The 19,478-nt window shown below is 43.4% G+C and overlaps 1 protein-coding gene across 4 annotated transcripts in view; it reads left to right on the plus strand.

Annotated features, from left to right (window-relative positions):
• Positions 1–18,748, plus strand: part of CBFA2T2 (CBFA2/RUNX1 partner transcriptional co-repressor 2) — a 153,002-nt gene extending 134,254 nt beyond the window's left edge. For 3 of the 4 annotated variants that reach the window (XM_028157933.2, XM_054724467.1, XM_054724468.1), the window contains exons 8-11: positions 1,539–1,734; positions 8,198–8,266; positions 11,068–11,258; positions 15,580–18,748. In XM_028157933.2, coding sequence (XP_028013734.2) covers positions 1,539–1,734; positions 8,198–8,266; positions 11,068–11,258; positions 15,580–15,873 — 750 coding nt within the window. In that variant the 3' untranslated portion in view covers positions 15,874–18,748. The remainder of the gene's footprint in view (positions 1–1,538; positions 1,735–8,197; positions 8,267–11,067; positions 11,259–15,579) is intronic. The other variant, XM_028157934.2, reaches the window with a different exon arrangement.
• Positions 18,749–19,478: the final 730 nt, after the last annotated feature.

A 19,478-nucleotide genomic window follows, 5' to 3' on the forward strand; every position in this document is an offset into this window, starting at 1 on the left:
GCGATAGGGCCGGCAGGGGAGGGCAGTTGGGGGGCAATCGGGCCAGCAGGAGAGGGCAGTTAGGGGCAATCAGGCCGGCAGAGGAGGGCAGTTGGGGGCAATAGGGCTGGCAGGGGAGTGCAGTTAGGCGTCAATTAGGCTGGCAGGGGAGCAGTTAGGGGGCGATCAGGCTGGCAGGCAGAAGCAGTTAGAGGCAATCAGACAGGCAAGCAGGGAGTGTGGTTAAGAGCCAGCGGTCCCGGATTGTGAGAGGGATCCCAGATTGGAGAGGGTACAGGCCGGGTTGAGGGACAGCCCTCCCGTGCACGAATTTCATGCACCAGGCCTCTAGTATTATAATAACCATGTACAGTGTCAGATGGTTACTATACTTATCATGGTGATCCCTTTGTAAGATATATAAATATCAAGTCATTATGTTGTATCCCTGAAACTAATATAATATTGTGTATTAACTGTAATTTTAAAAATCTATTTTTTCTTTGATTAAAACTGTGGTATTTGAATTTATAGGAGGGTTGTAATAATATGTAAGGTGCTTATCACAGGGCATGGTATGTATGAAATGTTAATAGATGGAGCTTCTCCAAAAACAAATGAGAATCAGAATGCTAGTCCAGAATGCAAGCCCAAGTTCTCTGTCTCGTTGTAAGAGAGGGTTTCCCTTCTCACTAAAAGGGAAGAGAAGATATAGTACTGCATTAAGTATGTATACAGTAGCTCTTTGCATCTTGAGTGATAAAAATTGTGTCTGAATGTTATTTCTCTGATAACATTCTTTTTAAAAAAATGTATTTTATTGATTTTTTACAGAGAGGAAGGGAGAGGGATAAAGAGTTAGGAACATCGATGAGAGAGAAACATCAATCATCTGCCTCCTGCACACTCCCTACTGGGGGATGTGCCCGCAACCAAGGTACATGCCCTTGACCGGAATCAAACCTGGGACCTTTCAGTCCGCAGGCCGGCGCTCTATCCACTGAGCCAAACCGGTTAGGGCTCTGATAACATTCTTATAAATCGCCAGCTTCATCAGATACCTTGGTGTGTTTATGCAAATATATAAGGTTTCACAATAGTCTTTTTGTTTTTAAGTATTGTTTTTATTCTCATTAATTTATTTTTATTTTTTTATTGTTGACAGTATGACAGATGTCTCCTATTCCCCCCCTTTACCCCCCTCCACTCAGCCCCTACCCATCCACCCACCCCAGGTCTTCCCCAGCATATTATCGTTTCCATGGTCACCATAGTCTTTAAAGGGCTATATTATAATGAGAGTCTGGTTACTTCAACCTTAAAGAATCCAGTGTTATTTTGAAATCCAAACAAAAAATAAATTGTGTGTACACATATTTATATACACTAAATATTTTAAAAGAAGCAGTAATAAAGGCTTTAAAATGTAAGCTTGATATTGTGTCTATAAGACACTTAAACCTTCATTATTTCTATAATTTGTTTACCTATCCTTGATATGCAACATCAGTGTTTGAATGTCTTCATCTCATCACTGCCTGACTTCTTCTCTGGTTCAGGCCCTGAACTGCATTATGGAAATGGTAGAAAAAACAAGGCGCTCCATGGCCGTTCTGCGGCGCTGTCAGGAATCTGATCGTGATGAACTCAACTACTGGAAAAGACGATATAACGAAAATACAGAGATGAGGAAAACAGGGAACGAACTGGTCTCCAGGCAGCACAGTCCTGGGAGCGCAGATTCTCTCAGCAGTGGTAAGATGGCAAGACCAGCTTTTTATATTTCACTTTAAAGGAAGGTAGTGCTAGAATGTGGAGTTAAAAAGACCCAGATGATTATGAAGAGTAAATGATAAAATATTTCAAGGACTCAGTATTTAGCATGTTCAAGAAATACTGTCTTTCTCATGGAAAATGAGAATATTTGTGATCTTGTTCTGTTTTTAACTCTCTGTATATGTGCTAGATGATGATAAAAAAGTATTTGGTTATTAAATTCAGCATGGCTGAATGTACTAGGTACTCTTACGTACATTGCATTTATTCCTCACTGTAGCCCTGAACATGTTTGCCTCACTTTCCCTTGTCTTTTTCCAACTCCACATCCAGGAAAATACTATTTTTCAACCTTTGCCTGCATGTCTCTACAAAAGGTTTTACGGTATCAAGCTGGGTTGTCCCTTTTCCCTGCCTGAAGCGGCAACTATTCTCTCAATCCAGGGTACATCTAGGATGCCAAATCTATTCCCTCAAAAGTGGTCCGTCACATTCACCTAATAACCGAAAAGGTGTCCTATCTAAAGATACAGATCAATGAGGGGCCATCTGATAGGCTCTTTCCCCACCTAGTGAGTTCAAGCTCCAGAGTCTCACCAGGAAAAATCTTTTATGACCTAGCATATTCCACAGAAGACAGTTGTTAGCCTCAAAAAGACAAAAAAATTATACAAAAAGATTGGGATCCCACAGCCCCACCTCATCCACAGAAGTGACTCTTGAGCCAACCATAAGTTAGCAACATTGTTTGGGAGATCTAGCACAGCAAGACATCAAAGAATACCTATAACAACTTGCAGAAATTTACCCAAAGTTCACCATCCAAGTCACAAACCTTCCATCAATGAGTCTGCATGAATGCAAAGTGAGATATGTAGTCAGGAGTCAGCTCTTCTCCAGCCAGGATTGCAATCTTTGCTTTGCATCAACCTCTACTCATTTTCACCCTTTTCTTGAGGGTCTAGCTAGGGTGAATATATGTTCTAATTTGCCTGGCAAAGTTCCAGTTTATCCTGTCTTAATAATTACTAGCACCTCCCTCACTCTCAAATGAGGACAGTTGGGATAATAAATTGTCACTCTAGGTTTTAGCTCTTCACATATCCAGTGTTTCATTCTCTCAGATTTCTCAGGGATATCAATTTGTCTGACTTGAACAGTATCTTTTAGTATCTACTTGATATTTTTATTTCACTGTTTTTTATACTACATATCCATTGCAGTGTAGAAGGGGAAACATAATTCATATCCTAAACTAATATGCTATTTAAAATGTGACCAAAACTACTTGTTACTGGTCTGTGATGATATGAGAAGCTTACCCCAGCATGTATCAGGCACCATTAGCTTCACTATGAGAAGAGTCCTCTGCACTAAACAGTGTGCTTAGAGACATAATTGCTTTGCGTTCTGGTGTAAGTCCCATATCTCTTCATGGACAACAAAAAAACCACAAAACAAAAAAACAGTTTGCAGACCAGCACTATGAGTAACACTCTCCTACACTGAACTACAGTATATTTTGAGGCCTAACACACACACACACACACCAAGGACTTTTAAATGACTAGATCAGTGATGGCGAACCTATGACCCGCGTGTCAGCACTGACACGCATAGCCATTTCTGCTGCTCCTGAGGATGAAACATTTGCTGCTCCTGAGGATGAAACATTTGCGAAATAATGTTTTTTCCTCCAAGTAACACACTACCCGAGTTATGCTCAGTTTTTTGGCGAAGTTTGACACACCAAGCTCAAAAGGTTGCCCATCACTGGACTAGATAATTCATGTTCTGGGTTATACAGAAACCCTGGTTGATTTTTATTGAAGTATTTAGTATTTAAGTGTTTGGGAGATTTGGAGAGAAAGTGATTGGAGACTGGATGATATTATTACTTTACTCACCTATATATATAAAAGCCTAATATGCTAAGTGTCCAACCGATTGGTCAACCATTTGGTCGACCACTCGACCAATCACTATGACCCGCACTGACCACCAGGGGCCAGATGTTCCAACCGGTAGGTTAGTTTGCTGCTGGGGTCTGGCCCATCGGGACTGGGCTAGACCACCAGACATGCCCTGGAGCCCTCCCATGGTCCCTCCCCGGCCAGCTGGCCCCAATCGATCCCATCAGGACTGGGTGAGACAGGCTTGACATGCCCTGGAGCCCTCCAGCGGTCCCTCCCTGGCCTCTAAAATATTTCTTCTAAATAATTTCCTTTCAATGTGCATGAATTTGTGCACCAGGCCTCTAGTTTAAAATAATGGAATATAGTTTCACAGTATTTTTCAGGAGCAGATTTTGTTCAGAGGGATGTACTTTGGTTTTTATTTAAGGATTCATAAGTAAGTGCAAAAATCATAAGGAAAAACAATGATTATCATAGAATTCAGGAGAATGGTTTCCTCTAGGAAGCATGGGGTGGAGGATGTAGGTGATACAGAGTGTGAGGTCTCATCATCTTATCAGCTGTTCTCAGAACAGGATTAATAATCTGGCTAGCATCATTTAAACAACACTGAGGCTTACCACTTCGTATTTCTTGGGGATTTTGTGTTTTTGGAAGTGTTTTCTTTCTTGATCTGGGGGCTAATGGGTGTTCACTTTACAATTTTTCATTAATTTATACATTAATGTTTTTATAAACTTGTTAGCCATTTAATGTTTTGGCAATTAAAAGAATTTTAATGAAAGAAACTGACTCAGCTGTCAATTTTTCCCAGATTTTCTGGGAATGTGATTAATCTGGCCATTTATTATAAGTACACATTCCAGGTCTTTCCCTGGAGGTTATGATTTGGGGACCAATGAATCTGAATATAGATGTTTAATGAATCCAGTAATCAGGCAAGTTAGAGAGAAAACGATTTTAAAAAATAGAGGTTCTATCAAACTCATATATTTAAATCATGACTTTCAGAAATGTTGAACAGAACAGAAAGCGAAAATAGAATAGTTATTGAAATAATTCAAAAAATTTACCATAACTGAAAGACAGTATTGCAGGTTGAACCATCCTACCAAGTAAACAACACAGTGGAAGAAACAGACTTATCAGTGTGCATCACTGAAAGTTAGAATAAATACAAATCTGAAGGAAAGTTACTGTAGCTTAGAATTCTGTACTCAACCAAAACAATTAACTGTTAGATTAACAACCCCTTTATTGTAGTGTCTACTATGATTGGGAAGGAAAATACAGGGAAGTAAGCCAGAAGGTGGAAGACATATAATTGATGAAATAGGAACCAGCTTGAGAAAGAGAGCAGAAAGGAATCCCTAGGATAGTGAGGGAGGGTCCCAAACTACAGTGGTACAGCAAGCCTAGAACGCGGCCAATTCAGACTGAATAGCCCAGAATGTGCTTGGTGGGGTGGGGGTAGAGATTAAAAGAATGAAATTCCTATTGAAATAACTAGTCAGTTAATAATGCCTGAAACTGGAAAAAAAATCAAGCTGTAGCAATACAAGAAAAATCAGCTTTAAAAAAAGACACTTTACCATTGTCAAAATAGAAAATATACATGACTTCAAAGATATGATGCTCCGATTTGGAAGACCTTTAAACATGAACACTGTGTTCTTAGTCAGGCACTTTTTTTTTTTAACCCTGGGTGCCCATTAGAACCCATGTAGGGACTTTTCAGAAAAGTCCTGAGACCCTGGCCCCACCTCAACTTTCCAATTTAATTAGTCTGAGATGGAGCCTGGACTCCCAGAGTTGAGAACCTTCCTTTATGTACATTATCATTTAATTCTCAGCAACCTCACAAGGTAAGTCATTTTTCAGTGAAACTGCATGGCTTATTGTAGAAAATACAGAAACATATAAAGAATTTACTAGCTCATTATCCCACACTGAAGACTTTTACCTCCATCCTTCATTTACTTTTTCCTAAGAACTAGAGCATTCTCCTACATAACCACAATACCATTAGTCCCCCATTTTTGACCCATTTATTTGCATTATCTGTCTGGCCTTTGATTACAGTAGCCTCTGAAACACTAGTTTTCTTAGTGAACCACCTGAAAATCTTGACTTCTGTCTCTGGCTTTGGGAAATATGAAAATGTCCCTAGCTTCCAGGCATTTCTTGAGTAAGCTGAGAAGTTTTAGGGTCAGGTGCATCTCACTGCTTACATTTGTCAGAAAAATAAAATGCTGAGGACTGGGCAGGTCCTCAAAGGATATGACCAAGGGCTTATTGATAACTGAAGTGGAGTGGCTTTTCCTTGATTGGTCAAGACAACCCACGTCCTCACAGGTAAACAAGTGTTTCTTCTCTCATTTCACATCCATGATTGCTTATCTACACACTCAAAACCCCCTTTTCTTACTGGCTTTCCTTGTGGGGGAAAAGGACTCAGTTGAAATTGATCCACCTTTTCCTTCGCTTATGTTACCTTGCCTCTTCCAGTCCTAGATTTTTCCCTGGTATTACATCAATCTCATACTTAGGTATGAGATTTGAATCAGGGACTTCACCTATGTTGAAAAGAGCCCTTCAGTTTTCTTTTCATTTCCTACAGAGCACAATATCATAAGAAGTATTAATACTATCAAAATGTTAAACTTAGGGATTCCCTTTTGGGATGATGGTAATGTTCTGGAAATAGATAGATGATAGTTGAATAACATTGTGAATGTACAAAAAATATCACTGAATGATACTTTATACTCTAAAATGATAAGTGTTACGTGTATTTTCCAGGATTAAAAAATCTCCTTGCCCTAGCCAGTTTGGCTCAGTGGATAGAGCGTCAGCCCCAGGACTGAAGGGTCCTGGGTTTGATTCCAGTCAAGGCCACATACCTCAGTTGCAGATGTGCAGGAGGCAACCAATTGATGTGTCTCTCTCACATCGATATTTCTCTCTGTGTGTCTCTCCCCCTCCCTTCCACTCTCTCTAAAAATCAATGGAAAAATATCCTTGGGGGAGGATTAACAAAAATAAATAAAAATCTCCTTATGCTCTCGCAGCTTGGGGGGGGATATGGAAGTATGTTCTTTGTGCAAATTCTCTATCCAAGACCAGTTTGCAGCCAGTTCCCAGGCATTCTCACGAAAACTAACGATTTTATAAAGCCTCTTGGGCAAATGTTTTGTGCCGGGCTGGCCTCCCCTGCCACACTGGCTGTTCTTCTGATTCCTCTTTGCACCATGGATTGGTGAGTGTTCAGAGCAACAAATCTACTTTTCAGATTAGCCTCAACAAAGTATAAGGAAATGAGGCAGGCCCTGGCTGGGTAGCTCAGTTGGTTAGAGCATTGTCCCGATACACCAAGGTTGCAGGTACCATCCCCAGTCAGGGCACACAGAAGAATCAAACAGTGAATGCATAAATAAGTGGAACAGCATATCAGTGTTTCTCTCTCAAATCAAATTTTTTTTAAATGAAGGAGTCCACTAACATTAAAAAACAATAACATTCAAATTACCTTAATTAGTTTTCACAGTTTTGAAAGCAATAGAACCATTTCCTTTAAAATATTATATTTTACAACCACAGTAAACATACATGATAAGTCACCCTCTACCCCTGTGTCTTTCCCAGCAACCCCTGGGATGCCTCTTTATGGTACATTTGACATGCACTGTTCTAGTTCAGACTATTTTCTTCACTGCTTGGTGTTTGTTGGTTTGTTTGTTTGTTTGTTTGTTTATGAGTGTTTAAAGAAATTTAGAGGAAACCTCCTTAAATCACATGTAAGGGTTCAGACCTGCCAAGAAACAAAAGCTATATTCTCTGACATACCTACAGAGCACTTGCCAGTGCCCTGTGCATGATGGGGACAGTTCAGTTCAATTTGATATGAAAACACACATATGTAACACATAAATATCTGTAGTTATTTATATTTTACGAAGTACCTTAGAAATACATATATGTTCAGAAGGGAAAATAAGGACACATTGATAAGTAGAAAGAAAGTGGAGGTCACTTTTAATCTCGCTACTTTGAAATACTGTTAATATCTGAGGCATGCAGGTGTATGTTTTAAAGGTAAAAATTAAGCCCTAGCCAGTTTTGCTCAGTGGATAGAGTGTTGGCCTGCGGACTGAAGTGTCCCGGGTTTGATTCCGGTCAAGGGCATGTACCTCGGTTGCAGGCTCGATCCCCAGGTCTGGTTGGGGTGTGCAGGAGGCAACCAACCAATGTGTTTCTCTCACATTGGTGTTCCTGTCTGTCCCTCTCCCTTCCACTCTCTCTAAAAATCAATGGAAAAAATATCCTCAAGTGAGGATTTAAAATTAAAAATTAAGTGTGCTGTTTTATAATCAGATTTTATCCCTTATCAGAATATTTTTGCACTAAATGAACATATATTTTTTAGTCTAAGTGGTAAATGAAAGATCTGATAAGTTTTTCATAAAAAGAAAACATGCCGATCATAGATAGTTTCTGACCCCATGCTACTTATCTCTCTTCTGTAGATCCTCAGCGGGAATTCAACAGTAGGCCAGCAACAGGATATGTACCTGTGGAATTTTGGAAAAAAACCGGTATGTGCCTATCTCCTTATAGGTTGCATGTACTCACTGATTTGTGCCAGTGTGCAGCACATATTTGAGGGAAAGGTGGTTGTCTCAGTACAACCTCCTCATAGAACTCTAGGCTCCTGCCTCTCTCCTCCAGCTTTCCCACACATCTGGATGTCCCTCATGTTACTTTGCAGGTCAAGAATTTGGAATGCCTCCCAGCAGTCCATGCAGGTCTCTTTCACATGCTTCTGGGTCACACTCAGACATTAAGTAACCAACTCTTTCTTCCCTGTTGATTGGAGTCTCTGTTTCTGGCCATGTAGCTTAATTCGTTTCTCCCTGTTCTGTTCACTAGTGTCTGCACACACTGTGCTCACACACTACCACATGTCATTTATTCTTCTCTTGAAAAAACTGTCTCTTTCCTTTCACCTTCACTGTCCCCAGCTTCATTCAAATTAGTTGTGGGGAGGCCTCGGTTTCTGTAAGAATAAAGAAGGTGGGACTGCCTATTGTGGTAAGATAGGGGTTTAAATTAATATCTCATTCTTAATATTCACCTCATCCAAATTCTAGCTGCCTTTTCTTCTTGCCTCCCTTTCCTAGTAACATTTATTTTTAGTCCAATATAGTTCTTTATTTTCTTCCTAAGATAAAATTTATTTCTACAAAAAGTTAATACCTGTCATTCAGAAAGACTTTCAAGAGCATCAAGAACATAATAAACAAATGGACAAAATATATGAACAGACAAATTATGAGAAATGTAAATAAACGTGTTGCAAAATGTTTACTTTTACTGGCAATCCAAAAAATTACCATGCACAAGATCTCCGTGGTAACTGATGATTTTCTACGTGGGAGGTACCTTTGGTTAACTATGGTTAAGAACCAGATTATGGCATTAGGCCAGCTAAATTTGAGTCCTTGTTCTAGTCTAGTGCCACCTGTGACCTTGAATTACCTTGAACAAGATAGTTATTCAAACTGTGATTTTTATTGATCCTTAAACTTAGAGGATAAATGTTCTTCAGGGCATTATTATGTTGGCTCAATAAGAGAGACTTAACATCTACCTGGTAACTAATAGGATATGAAAGGTAGCTGTGGTGAGCCACAATGAACTGTGTGGCTATCAAGAGTAAAGGAACCCTAGCTGGTTTGGCTCAGTGGATAGGACGTTGGCCTGCGGACTGAAGGGTCCCGGGTTCGATTCCGGTCAAAGGCACATGCACGGGTTGTGGGCTCAATCCCCAGTAGGGGTCATGCAGGAGGCAGCCGATCAATGATTCTTTCTCATCATTGATGTTTCTATCTCTCTCTCTCCCTCTCCCTTCCTCTCTGAAATCAATAAAAATACATTGTTTTAAAAAGAGTAAAGGAAGCATGGAGTTCAGTGCCAATCAACTCAGCATCATTCTTGCTTGGCCTTTGAGGTGAAAACTTTCCTTTCTTAAGGCTGGAGCAATAAAATGCAAAGTTCTATGATGATAGCCTAGAACCGTGGTCGGCAAACTGTGGCTCGCGAGCCACATGCGGCTCTTTGGCCCCTTGAGTGTGGCTCTTCCACAAAATACCACAGCCTGGGCGAGTCTATTTTGAAGAAGTGGCGTTAGAAGAAGTTTAAGTTTAAAGAATTTGGCTCTCAAAAGAAATTTCAATCGTTGTACTGTTGGTATTTGGCTCTGTTGACTAATGAGTTTGCCGACCACTGGGCTAGAACACTCTGTTTAAACCTCCTTTGAGCATAGGCCACATGCAAGAGCCAAGCAACAAGGGAGTTTCTTTAGGCTTCTGTCATCTTGTGGTCTCAGGAGGGAGGTCATTTACATTGGGACTTAGGGCTGAGGCTCAGATGCGTAGTGTGTTATTTGGAGCAGCGGTCGCCAACCTTTCGGACCTCACGGACCACCACCGGTTGGTGACCGCTGATTTGGAGTGTCCATCCTATAGAAACCATGCAGGGTGATGATGATGGGAGAAAGTGACCAGGAGCCAAGTGGGGTAATGGTAACTGGACACGGCTGTGGAAGTCCAGGGTTCCCGGCAACCTGCCCATTTTTCTCTACCTGGGTCAATATCATATACCAGCTGCCTCCTGTTCATTTATACCTGGATGCCCCAGGTATAAACGCAACCTTCTCTTGCCTCCACCCCAGCATTTTGCTTATTATTCGTTTTGTTGCATACCACTACCATCCTTCCCCTTTACCTTCACCTCCAGACCCCTAGATGCTACTGATCTCATTCTGCCTCACTCCTCTACTCTGTGCTACTTGCTTCTGCCTAAATTCAGAGACTGTTCTCTCTCTTCTTCTAAATTGTTGTCCCAGTCTCTCAATTGGTTCTTCTGCCTTCATTTTTTTCTCCTTGCGTAGAACCCTTTAGAGTTCACATTTTCTTTAGAAAAAGGGCCATGAGATGCAAGACTTTCCAAAAACTCATTTCCACCTCCCATCTCAACCAGGACACATACTCTTGTAAAGCTGACCACTTTCCACTTGTTCTCTTGGCTCTCGTAATGATACCTAAGCCACCTTTATACTTATCACAAACAGTTATGAGAATATAGACTATATCTTAGTCACCTAGCTGTCCCCAGTCCCAAGCACAGTGCCCACCTCCATCTGTATACTCAAGAAATGGTTGCATGAATGGACAAATGAGTGTAAGAATAAAAGTGAACACATATGTCATATGTTCATCCCTGTGTGTTTTTTTAAAAAGTCATCAAGTTTCAGTTTTGTCCCTATTTAGAAATGATGTGGGGTGGGAGGGAAAAGATTTATCGGCCAGTTGATTTTACTGTCACTTTCTTCTAGAAGAAGCTGTGAATAAGGTGAAAATTCAGGCCATGTCAGAAGTACAGAAAGCCGTTGCTGAGGCAGAGCAAAAAGCCTTTGAAGTGATTGCAACAGAGAGAGCTCGGATGGAGCAAACCATCGCGGACGTCAAACGGCAGGCCGCAGAGGATGCCTTCCTTGTCATAAATGAACAAGAAGAGTCCACGGAGGTCAGAGTTCTGTCAGTCCTGGGGCTGGGGCTGGGGCTGGGGCTGGGGCTGGGGCTGGGGCTGGGCAGCTGGAGTGAACCAGCCACTGCTTTCTTCTCAAGTGCTAGGCAGCAAGACAGAACCGTCTGCTCTTGAACTACATGATTATAATTATCCAGTACCAGAAGGGTTTTATTGCCCAATTATACAGGTAGTTATTTATATTCTAGGAAGTATCCTAAAAAGTGGGGCAAAAGTAGATTTACAGTTGTTCATATGGAAAATAATGCAATATTTAATTTTTTTTTCTTGATTTTTTACAGAGAGGAAGGGAGAGAGATAGAGAGCTAGAAACATCGATGAGAGAGAAACATCGATCAGCTGCCTCCTGCACACCCCCCACTGGGGATGTGCCCACAACCAAGGTACATGCCCCTGACCGGAATCGAACCTGGGACCCTCCAGTCCGACGCTCTATCCACTGAGCCAAACCGGTTTCGGCAAATAATGCAATATTTAATAAATACAATAAACTCTTTCGCCCTGGCTGTTGTGGCTCAGTTGGCTGGGCTTTGTCCTGTGTACCGAAAGGTTGCCTGTTGGATTCCTGGTCAGGGCACACAACCTAGGTTGCAGGTTCAATCCCCAATAGGGGGTGTGCAGAGGCAGCCAATCGATGTTTTGCCCTCACATTGATGATTCTTCCTCTCCCTTCCTCTCTCTCTGAAAATTAATAAAAGGTATTTTTTTAAAAAAGAATAAACTCTGTACTTCGTATACTCACAGCTATAAACCTACTTTTGCCCCACCATGTATTATATTCTTACTCTATTGGTTTTAATTTTGAAAACTCACCCTAAAACCAGAGTTTGTGGATTGCATGGTAATGATGACATACCCCTTCACTGAGTGGGCTTATGTACTGTGTGTCAGCCACAAAGCCAAGTGTGTGTATTGTCTTTTTGATCCTCACAATGACTCTAGGAGGTTGATGTTACTGGATTCCAATTTCACAAGTGAGGAAACTGTGGATTAGGGACTTTTCCCAGTGCTGAAGCCAGGGTGCAGGAGTGAGGAAATGGAGGCCCCTGTAGCATCTGGGCTGCTTGTAAATAGGGTAGTTCTTTTATGGGTTGAAGTGACAGATGGGGCACACCTGCCCAACTCTCCAAGACCCATGGCCCAGGACTTGGTGATGCTTCTAAGAGAAACAAGACACTCTTGTACCACAGAGGATAAAAATAAACTAAGGGGGAGAGGGCAAGAATAGCACATGACAAAAACACCAAGATGTTTTATTTCTAAATAGGTAGATTCCATCTACTAATTGAGAAATTAGCTATCTTTGGGACATTCTCTTGAAGTTATAAAAAACTGGGTATTTTAGTTGACTTGTTTTCTTTATTTAAAAAAAATGTTTTTTGTTAATCCTCACCCAAGGATATTTTTCCATTGGTTTTTAGAGAGAGGAAGAGAAAGAGAGAGACATTGATGTGTCACAATGGTTGTCTCCTGCATACACCCCGACCAGGGCCAGGGAACCTGTATTTGAGGTGCATGCCCTTGACCAGAATCGAACCCAGTACCCTTCATTCCACGGGCCCACGTTCTATCCACTGAGCCATCCACTGAGCCAAACTGGCTAGGGCTGGTTTGTTTGTTTTCTTAAACAACAGCAAGTTTATTTTATCAATCCTTTTAAGTGATCCCTTTCAATATAGCAATGCCAAGCACGGCGATGTAAAGACAAAAATGTCTAAATATCATGTGGCCATCACAGAGGATGTGGAAAATTCCTTACTGTAGCATTCTATAAAAGACACTGAGTTGTGAGAAAATAGTTTAATTTACCCTGTAGACTGTGCAGTGATACCAGGTTTCAGATGAGTGAATGGTTATATTGGTGAGAATGTAATTACTCCAAATTTTTACTTGCTGTCAGAAATGTATCCTGCATTATGTGATCAAAAGTCATTTTTTTTCATTGATGTCAGAGAGGAAGGGAGAGAGAGAGAGACACATCAATGATGAAAGTGAATCATTGCTCAGCTGCCTCTTGCACACCCCACACTGGGGATCAAGCCCACAACCCAGGCATGTGCCCTTACCAGGAATCGCACCGTGACCTCCTGATTCATGGAATGATGATTTGAAGGGTGACTACAATAATAAACCTTTCTTGTCTTACATCGTAGAAATGTCACAGGGAAAGGGAACACGACAATGACCTGTTCACCCTGGCTGCTCTGACACTGACCACAATGTTCCTGCGTGTATAGACTGATCCTGCCTCAGTGGGAAGCTATTTTCCTTACCTTGTTTTAATATGTTTCATAAATTATTAAATAAGCTATTTTTAATAGAATGGCAGCCACGGCGAAAGTTCCAGTGCTTGAGTACTCTGCCCCGGTTTGAGACATTCTTGCAGACTTGGGCAGAGGGAGTAGAAGTCTCCCGTCAGCTAGGGCTGCCCCGTTGGCCTGTTTTGACAGCAGCCCCACGCAGACAACCACTGAGGTCTTCCCCACAAGTGGTAATGTTCTGCCAGCGCATTGTTTGGAGTCAGCCTATCAGGCTCCAAAGTCTGACGTTCTCTGGAATGCAGTTTGCTTGAGCCCTAAGAATTACTTCAGCTTCCTATTTTGGTCCTCTGGTATTTGTGTCGGCAAGTTTAGGCAGTCCTTAGAGTGTATTTCCTGAGAAGCCTGTTGTGTTAGACAGGAGTATACTGCCCTTTCTAATGTTCTTTGAAACTAAACTTCTACATTGAGTATAGTGCAGGCAGGAGGTCCGGGTTCTAAACTTTGCATGACCAAGTATTTTTTTTTTTACTCACCTGAGGATATGTTTTTATTGATTTTTATTTTATTTTGTTTTTTTGCTTATTCCTCACCCGAGGACATGCTGAGAGAGGGAAAAACATTGATCGATTGCCTTCCATATGCATCCCAATCAGGGATCAAACCCACAATCCAGTTACGTGCCCCGACCAAGAATCCAACTGGCAACCTTTTAGTGCAAGGATGACACTCAAACCAACTGAGCGCTCTGACCAGGCTGTTTTTATTGATTTTAGCAGGAGAAAAAGGAAGACCGTATATGCCCTGACTGGGAATGGAACCCATAACATTTTGGTGTATGGAACAATGCTCAACCAACTGAGCCACACCGGCCAGGGCCAAGTAAACATCTTATAACCTTAGGCAAGTCCCTGCCTCAGTTTCCCATCTGTGCAACCCAAGAGGTGGGCCAGGTGGCCCTTTTCAACGCTTGCTGTCCCATTGTCACTTGAGCAAGTGTCCTGATTTCATGGGGGATGGTGTCTTCCTTCCCTAGGAGTGGTCAGACTGGGCCTTGTGATTGGCTCTGCTATTCTGGAGAACTTGGGGGGAGAGGGGCTGCTCAAGTCCTTCCAGTTACCTAAGAAATCATTGCCCCTCCCTGGTAGCTTCCTCTGGCCAATGCCATAAGGCTTTTCTCTTGTAAGTGGACCTGGAGACCTTGGGTGCAGAAAAATCACTTGTGTCACTACTGGAGTCACCACTGGAATCTAGAGGAAGGAGAGGAGTACCAAGGAGCAGGTTTCTACTGCCTCTCATGGCTGCTACTTGTAGCTCTCACCACGCCTCACCTGGCTCATATCCTCTCTCATAGAATTAGTGCATTCTCAAATGTGCATTCCTCCCTCTCCTGTGGTCTCTGCTAGACCCTAGCAGTACCCATCCCCCCTCTAGGAAAGTGCAAAATAGTAAGAAAACTTCCTGACCTAGACCCCTGGGCCTCTGAGTGCTGAGATACTGCAGGGGCTCCCATAAATAAACCAGAAGTTTCCTCACAACCCCCAGCTCACCTATGACAAGGCACATCTCTGAAAGGAGAATGGACACAGAGGAAGTAATATAACCATATCTGCTCCTGGCAGGTAACTTTTCTAAAAGATCAGGTGTTGTCAGTGAAAATATGGTTATTCCTCTGTTGGGAAGACCAAGAGAGGGAACCATGTGTGGTCTTAGGATAGACAGTTATGGTGGGGACGTTGGGGCAGAGTTAGGTGTGGTTGCTGAGGAATGAATCGTGAGTCAGTGCCTTCACAGGATGTGGGGCTTCCGCCTGCCCTGCAGTGATGCTGTTTGTGTGTTTTCACATCCTCCTCATCTCGCTGTCCCCTCCGTCAGGGTAGGTACTCTTCCTCTGTTTCTCAGGAAACTCGGAAAGCAGAGACAGGAGAATCAGGACAAGCACAGGTGTGTGTAGGTCCAAGCCCCCTCTTCTACAGGGCAGGCGATGAGTGACGACAAGCCTGCCCAATAGCCAAGCAACTAACCGATGTCTGTGCTTGCAGAACTGCTGGAACTGTGGCCGCAAAGCCAGCGAGACCTGCAGCGGCTGCAACATCGCACGGTACTGCGGCTCTTTCTGCCAACATAAGGACTGGGAGCGGCACCACCGCCTCTGTGGCCAGAACCTGCACGGCCAGAGTCCCCACAGCCAGAGCCGGCCACTGCTTCCTGGAGGGAGGTCGGCCAGGTCTGCCGATTGCAGCGTGCCAAGCCCAGCGCTGGACAAGACCTCAGCAACCACCTCGCGCTCCTCAACACCTGCCTCTGTGACAGCCATCGACAGCAACGGACTCTGAGCCCAGGCTCCTTCCCCCTGATGACCTCACGGCACCAGGGCTGGACCAGTGCAAGTAGCTGCTGGGTCATCAGCAAGAAGTGAAGTGGAGGCAGAAAAGAGTCCAAGCCCAGCAAACATTGCTTCACAGCCTCTCCAGACACCTGCCCCAGTTTCCCATCTGTGTCCTTGGGGGAAATAGTGTGCCGTCCTTTCTGCACACAGGCAGTTGGCTGGAGCTGCCTCTTCCATGGCTTTCTGGTTTGTTCCTCTCCCAGCTGGAGCTGGCGTGGCGGACGCCTTTTCGGTGTAGACCACCAGCTCCCCTCCCTTCCTCTTGAGGCAGCAGACTGTCATATGTGCCCGGCCAGGCTGGAGGCAGCTGGCCCCATGCACTGTCTCCTGCTCTACTGTCCTCAAGCAGCAGAGGCCTGGAGGCTGAGAGCAGGCTGTAGAGAGGGTCCTCCTGACAGGGAGTGGCCCCCCTCATCCCCAACAGCTTCATGAGCCCATTTCCACCCTCAGCAGATGCCACTGATTGGCCCCAAGGGGACTTCAGGGAGGCAAAAAGCAGCACTCAGGACTCCCTTGACCCTGCTGTTCAAACTTGTTAAAATTCTCAGAAACCACAGGAAAGTCACCATTTTAGTAAAAGCACCCATAACAATAAAAAATAAATAAAACTTCCACCAAGCATCACAGATCATCTTGGACAAGGTTTTCTAACCTGCCTGGCTACTTTAGTTGGGACCCAGTTTTCTCTCTCTCTGATTTGATTTTGCTTGTGCAGAAAAGTTTCCAGCACATGGATTGGTCTGAAGAAAAATGAGACTCAGGTGTAGATTAGTCTGTTCTCTGAGCATTTTGGCCAACTACTATCGTCAAGTTGTTGAATGGATCATCTGTTGGAAACTCAGAACCTCTTGTCACCGCTTGGCTGTTTGCACAGTCATCTTGTTCTGTGTCTTCTTATCTCAGACCACGCGTGTCCAGATCACAGTGTATATCGGTCTCTTTTTGGCATCTCTGAAGCCGCAGTTGCCCCATAGGATGTGATGTGGTGTGACTAGGACTCGCCTCACTAATCAGGGCCTGGTTACTTCTGAGCAGCCCTCATGGACCAGAAAGAATTCTTCAGACCTCATGGTTTCATGTCATCCTACATAACTGCATCAGTTTACTATTGGGCACACAATCTCAGATTCCCTTCTCGTGTGTTTGATACATACCCATTTTGAGCTAAGAAATTTTGTGAAATGTGAGAACCATTGACCAGTTTTTCTTCCTATCTTCAGGGAGTTTTCCAGCTATTGACCTGGCTCTCCAAATATGACATCACCTAAACCTGTTTTAAAATGTTAAGAACTGCCGCACACATTTCCCCTGACTTTTCTACTCTCCACCTCCTCGCCTCCAGCACCTTCTCTCCCCACGGAATCAGTTGGGGTGAGTTGGTCGACCCTGCTCCTGCTGGCACTTGAGAGCCCTGCTTTAGATAGCCACTTTTGTGCACTGATGAGAGTGAAATAGAAGCTCTCGTCCTACAAAGGGAAAGTAATCAGCATAGGTAGCATTGTCCTTGCTTTAAGAATTTCTAGTCCCTAACTGACCTTACCCAGGATGTTCTATCTTATAAAGAAACTCAATACAAGGCATCTTTAAAATACCTGTATTTCCATTGCAGAAAGTAAAGTATACACAGAGAAGGATTAACATTAATGTTACATTGATTTGGAACTCTAAGCTGTAGTACTTGTGGGGTGTTCTGACTTTAACAGGGATGAAGTCAGCACCCCAGATGGGACTTGCCTATATTTTCATAAAATACGGAATGTCCCCCAAGGAGGTCATGGGGCCTATAAATCAGTTTACAGCAAGAGGGTGTTTCGAGGTGTCCACTGGGTCTGTCCTCAGCTCACTCACTGTCTTTTCATTGGCAAATCAGATGAACACCTAGGCAGGTTCTTTAATCACTTTATATATATATATTGATTTCAGAGAGGAAGGGAGAGGGAGAGAAAGATAGAAACATTAATGATGAGAGAGAATCATCAATCAGCTGCCTCCTGCACGCCCCCCACTGGGGATCGAGCCTGCAACCCGGGCATGTGCCCTTGAAGGAATCGAACCTGGGACCCTTCAGTCCACAGGTTGATGCTCTATCCACTGAGCCAAACCAGCTAGGATGGGGTTCTTTAATCTTAAGTACCCACAAGACTAGACAGGGTAGATCAGATTTTTCTTGGTTGGAATAAAGACCAAAACCAACAAGATATTATCAGAGCTCGATGTCATTTTCTTAAGCTAAGGCATAGGTTTAGTTGTGCAGGGCCTAGCTGACTCTGTGGGCTGTGGTTCCAATGACAGCTTCGTTTTCAGAGTTTCTGTGATGCTATTCAACACTGCTTTGCTCATGTACTACCCAGAGTCCAAGCTGAAAACCTCGGCAGTATTTGGTCAGTTTCACACAGGGGTTGCAGGTATCTGTTCAAGGCTTACTATTTAGATGGAAAGAACTCCTTTCTCTAGCTTCCTGTCTGAAATCCTCCAGCTCTCTGGTTGGGATGGGGTGATGGCACTGGAGAGGCAGGGTTGAGTCTGAGTTCCCCACTTGATTTCCAGTTTCTGCTAATACCACTCCAGCTACCAGGTGAGGGGTTCACGTTCAGGCTTCCCACCTTCATCTAGTTGGATTTTAAATATTTTTATATAATCAGGTTTCTTAGAGGACCAACTTTTGTAGCTAATATTTGGGGGGACAAAAGGTAGAAGGGTTCGGAGTGATGGTACTGAAGATGTTATCAAAGCAGTCACGGGCTCTTCAATGTTACCCTAGAAGTCAAAAGCAAAGGTGACATATGTTGACCAGTGTCACCCCAATAAATTTAATAAATTTTTTTTAAAAAGTGACACAAGCCTGCCCAACGGTCAGAGCACATCTGGAGAATGAGGCCAGTGTTCAGGGATACTGACAAGCGATGGGATATCATTGTCCTACCCAGTGAAGAACAGTTGCAGGAACCAGAGAAGAGCAGAAGAGACCGGTGTGGGTGCGTTAGATGTTCCGAGGGATACTTGCGGGCTGGCCCCTCAGATCTTCAGTTGCCTTCTGTGTCCCCACTGCCTGCAGCATGCCTGGCTCTGCCTCATGGTGAAAACTGAGTCTGGAAGAAGTTTGTTCATTTCACCTGCGCAGGAATAGCCACCCACCTTCTGAGGTGTGAGCACTCCCCACTTTGGGGGGCTCTTCAGCTCCAGGGGCCATGGGCCCTAAGGTCACCGAGTGAGTGGATCTTTTCCTGGACCGTGCTGAGTGGTATGTGTGTCTCAATGGATCTAAGTCTGGAAACAAGACACATCTACCCAGCATGGGTACGTCCGACACTGGCTGCAGTGCCCATCCAGGCCAGTTGGTCTACCAGGAGCCCCTCCCTTCTTGGTGTCAATGTGAGCATCTTCAGCTTCTAGACAGAAAACCTACACTTGACTTTGTGCAGCCTGTTCCAAAGTCGAATTGATATCCAGTGCTGTCACCTGCTTGCAAAGAGTGTAGACCTTGTTCTAGGTAGCTCCAGAAAAGATTTCAGCAAGTGGATTTGAAGGTTCAACAACAAAAAATTGGAATTG

Source organism: Eptesicus fuscus, chromosome 12 (assembly GCF_027574615.1).
Source record: "Eptesicus fuscus isolate TK198812 chromosome 12, DD_ASM_mEF_20220401, whole genome shotgun sequence".
Taxonomy (NCBI): Eukaryota; Metazoa; Chordata; class Mammalia; order Chiroptera; family Vespertilionidae; genus Eptesicus; species Eptesicus fuscus.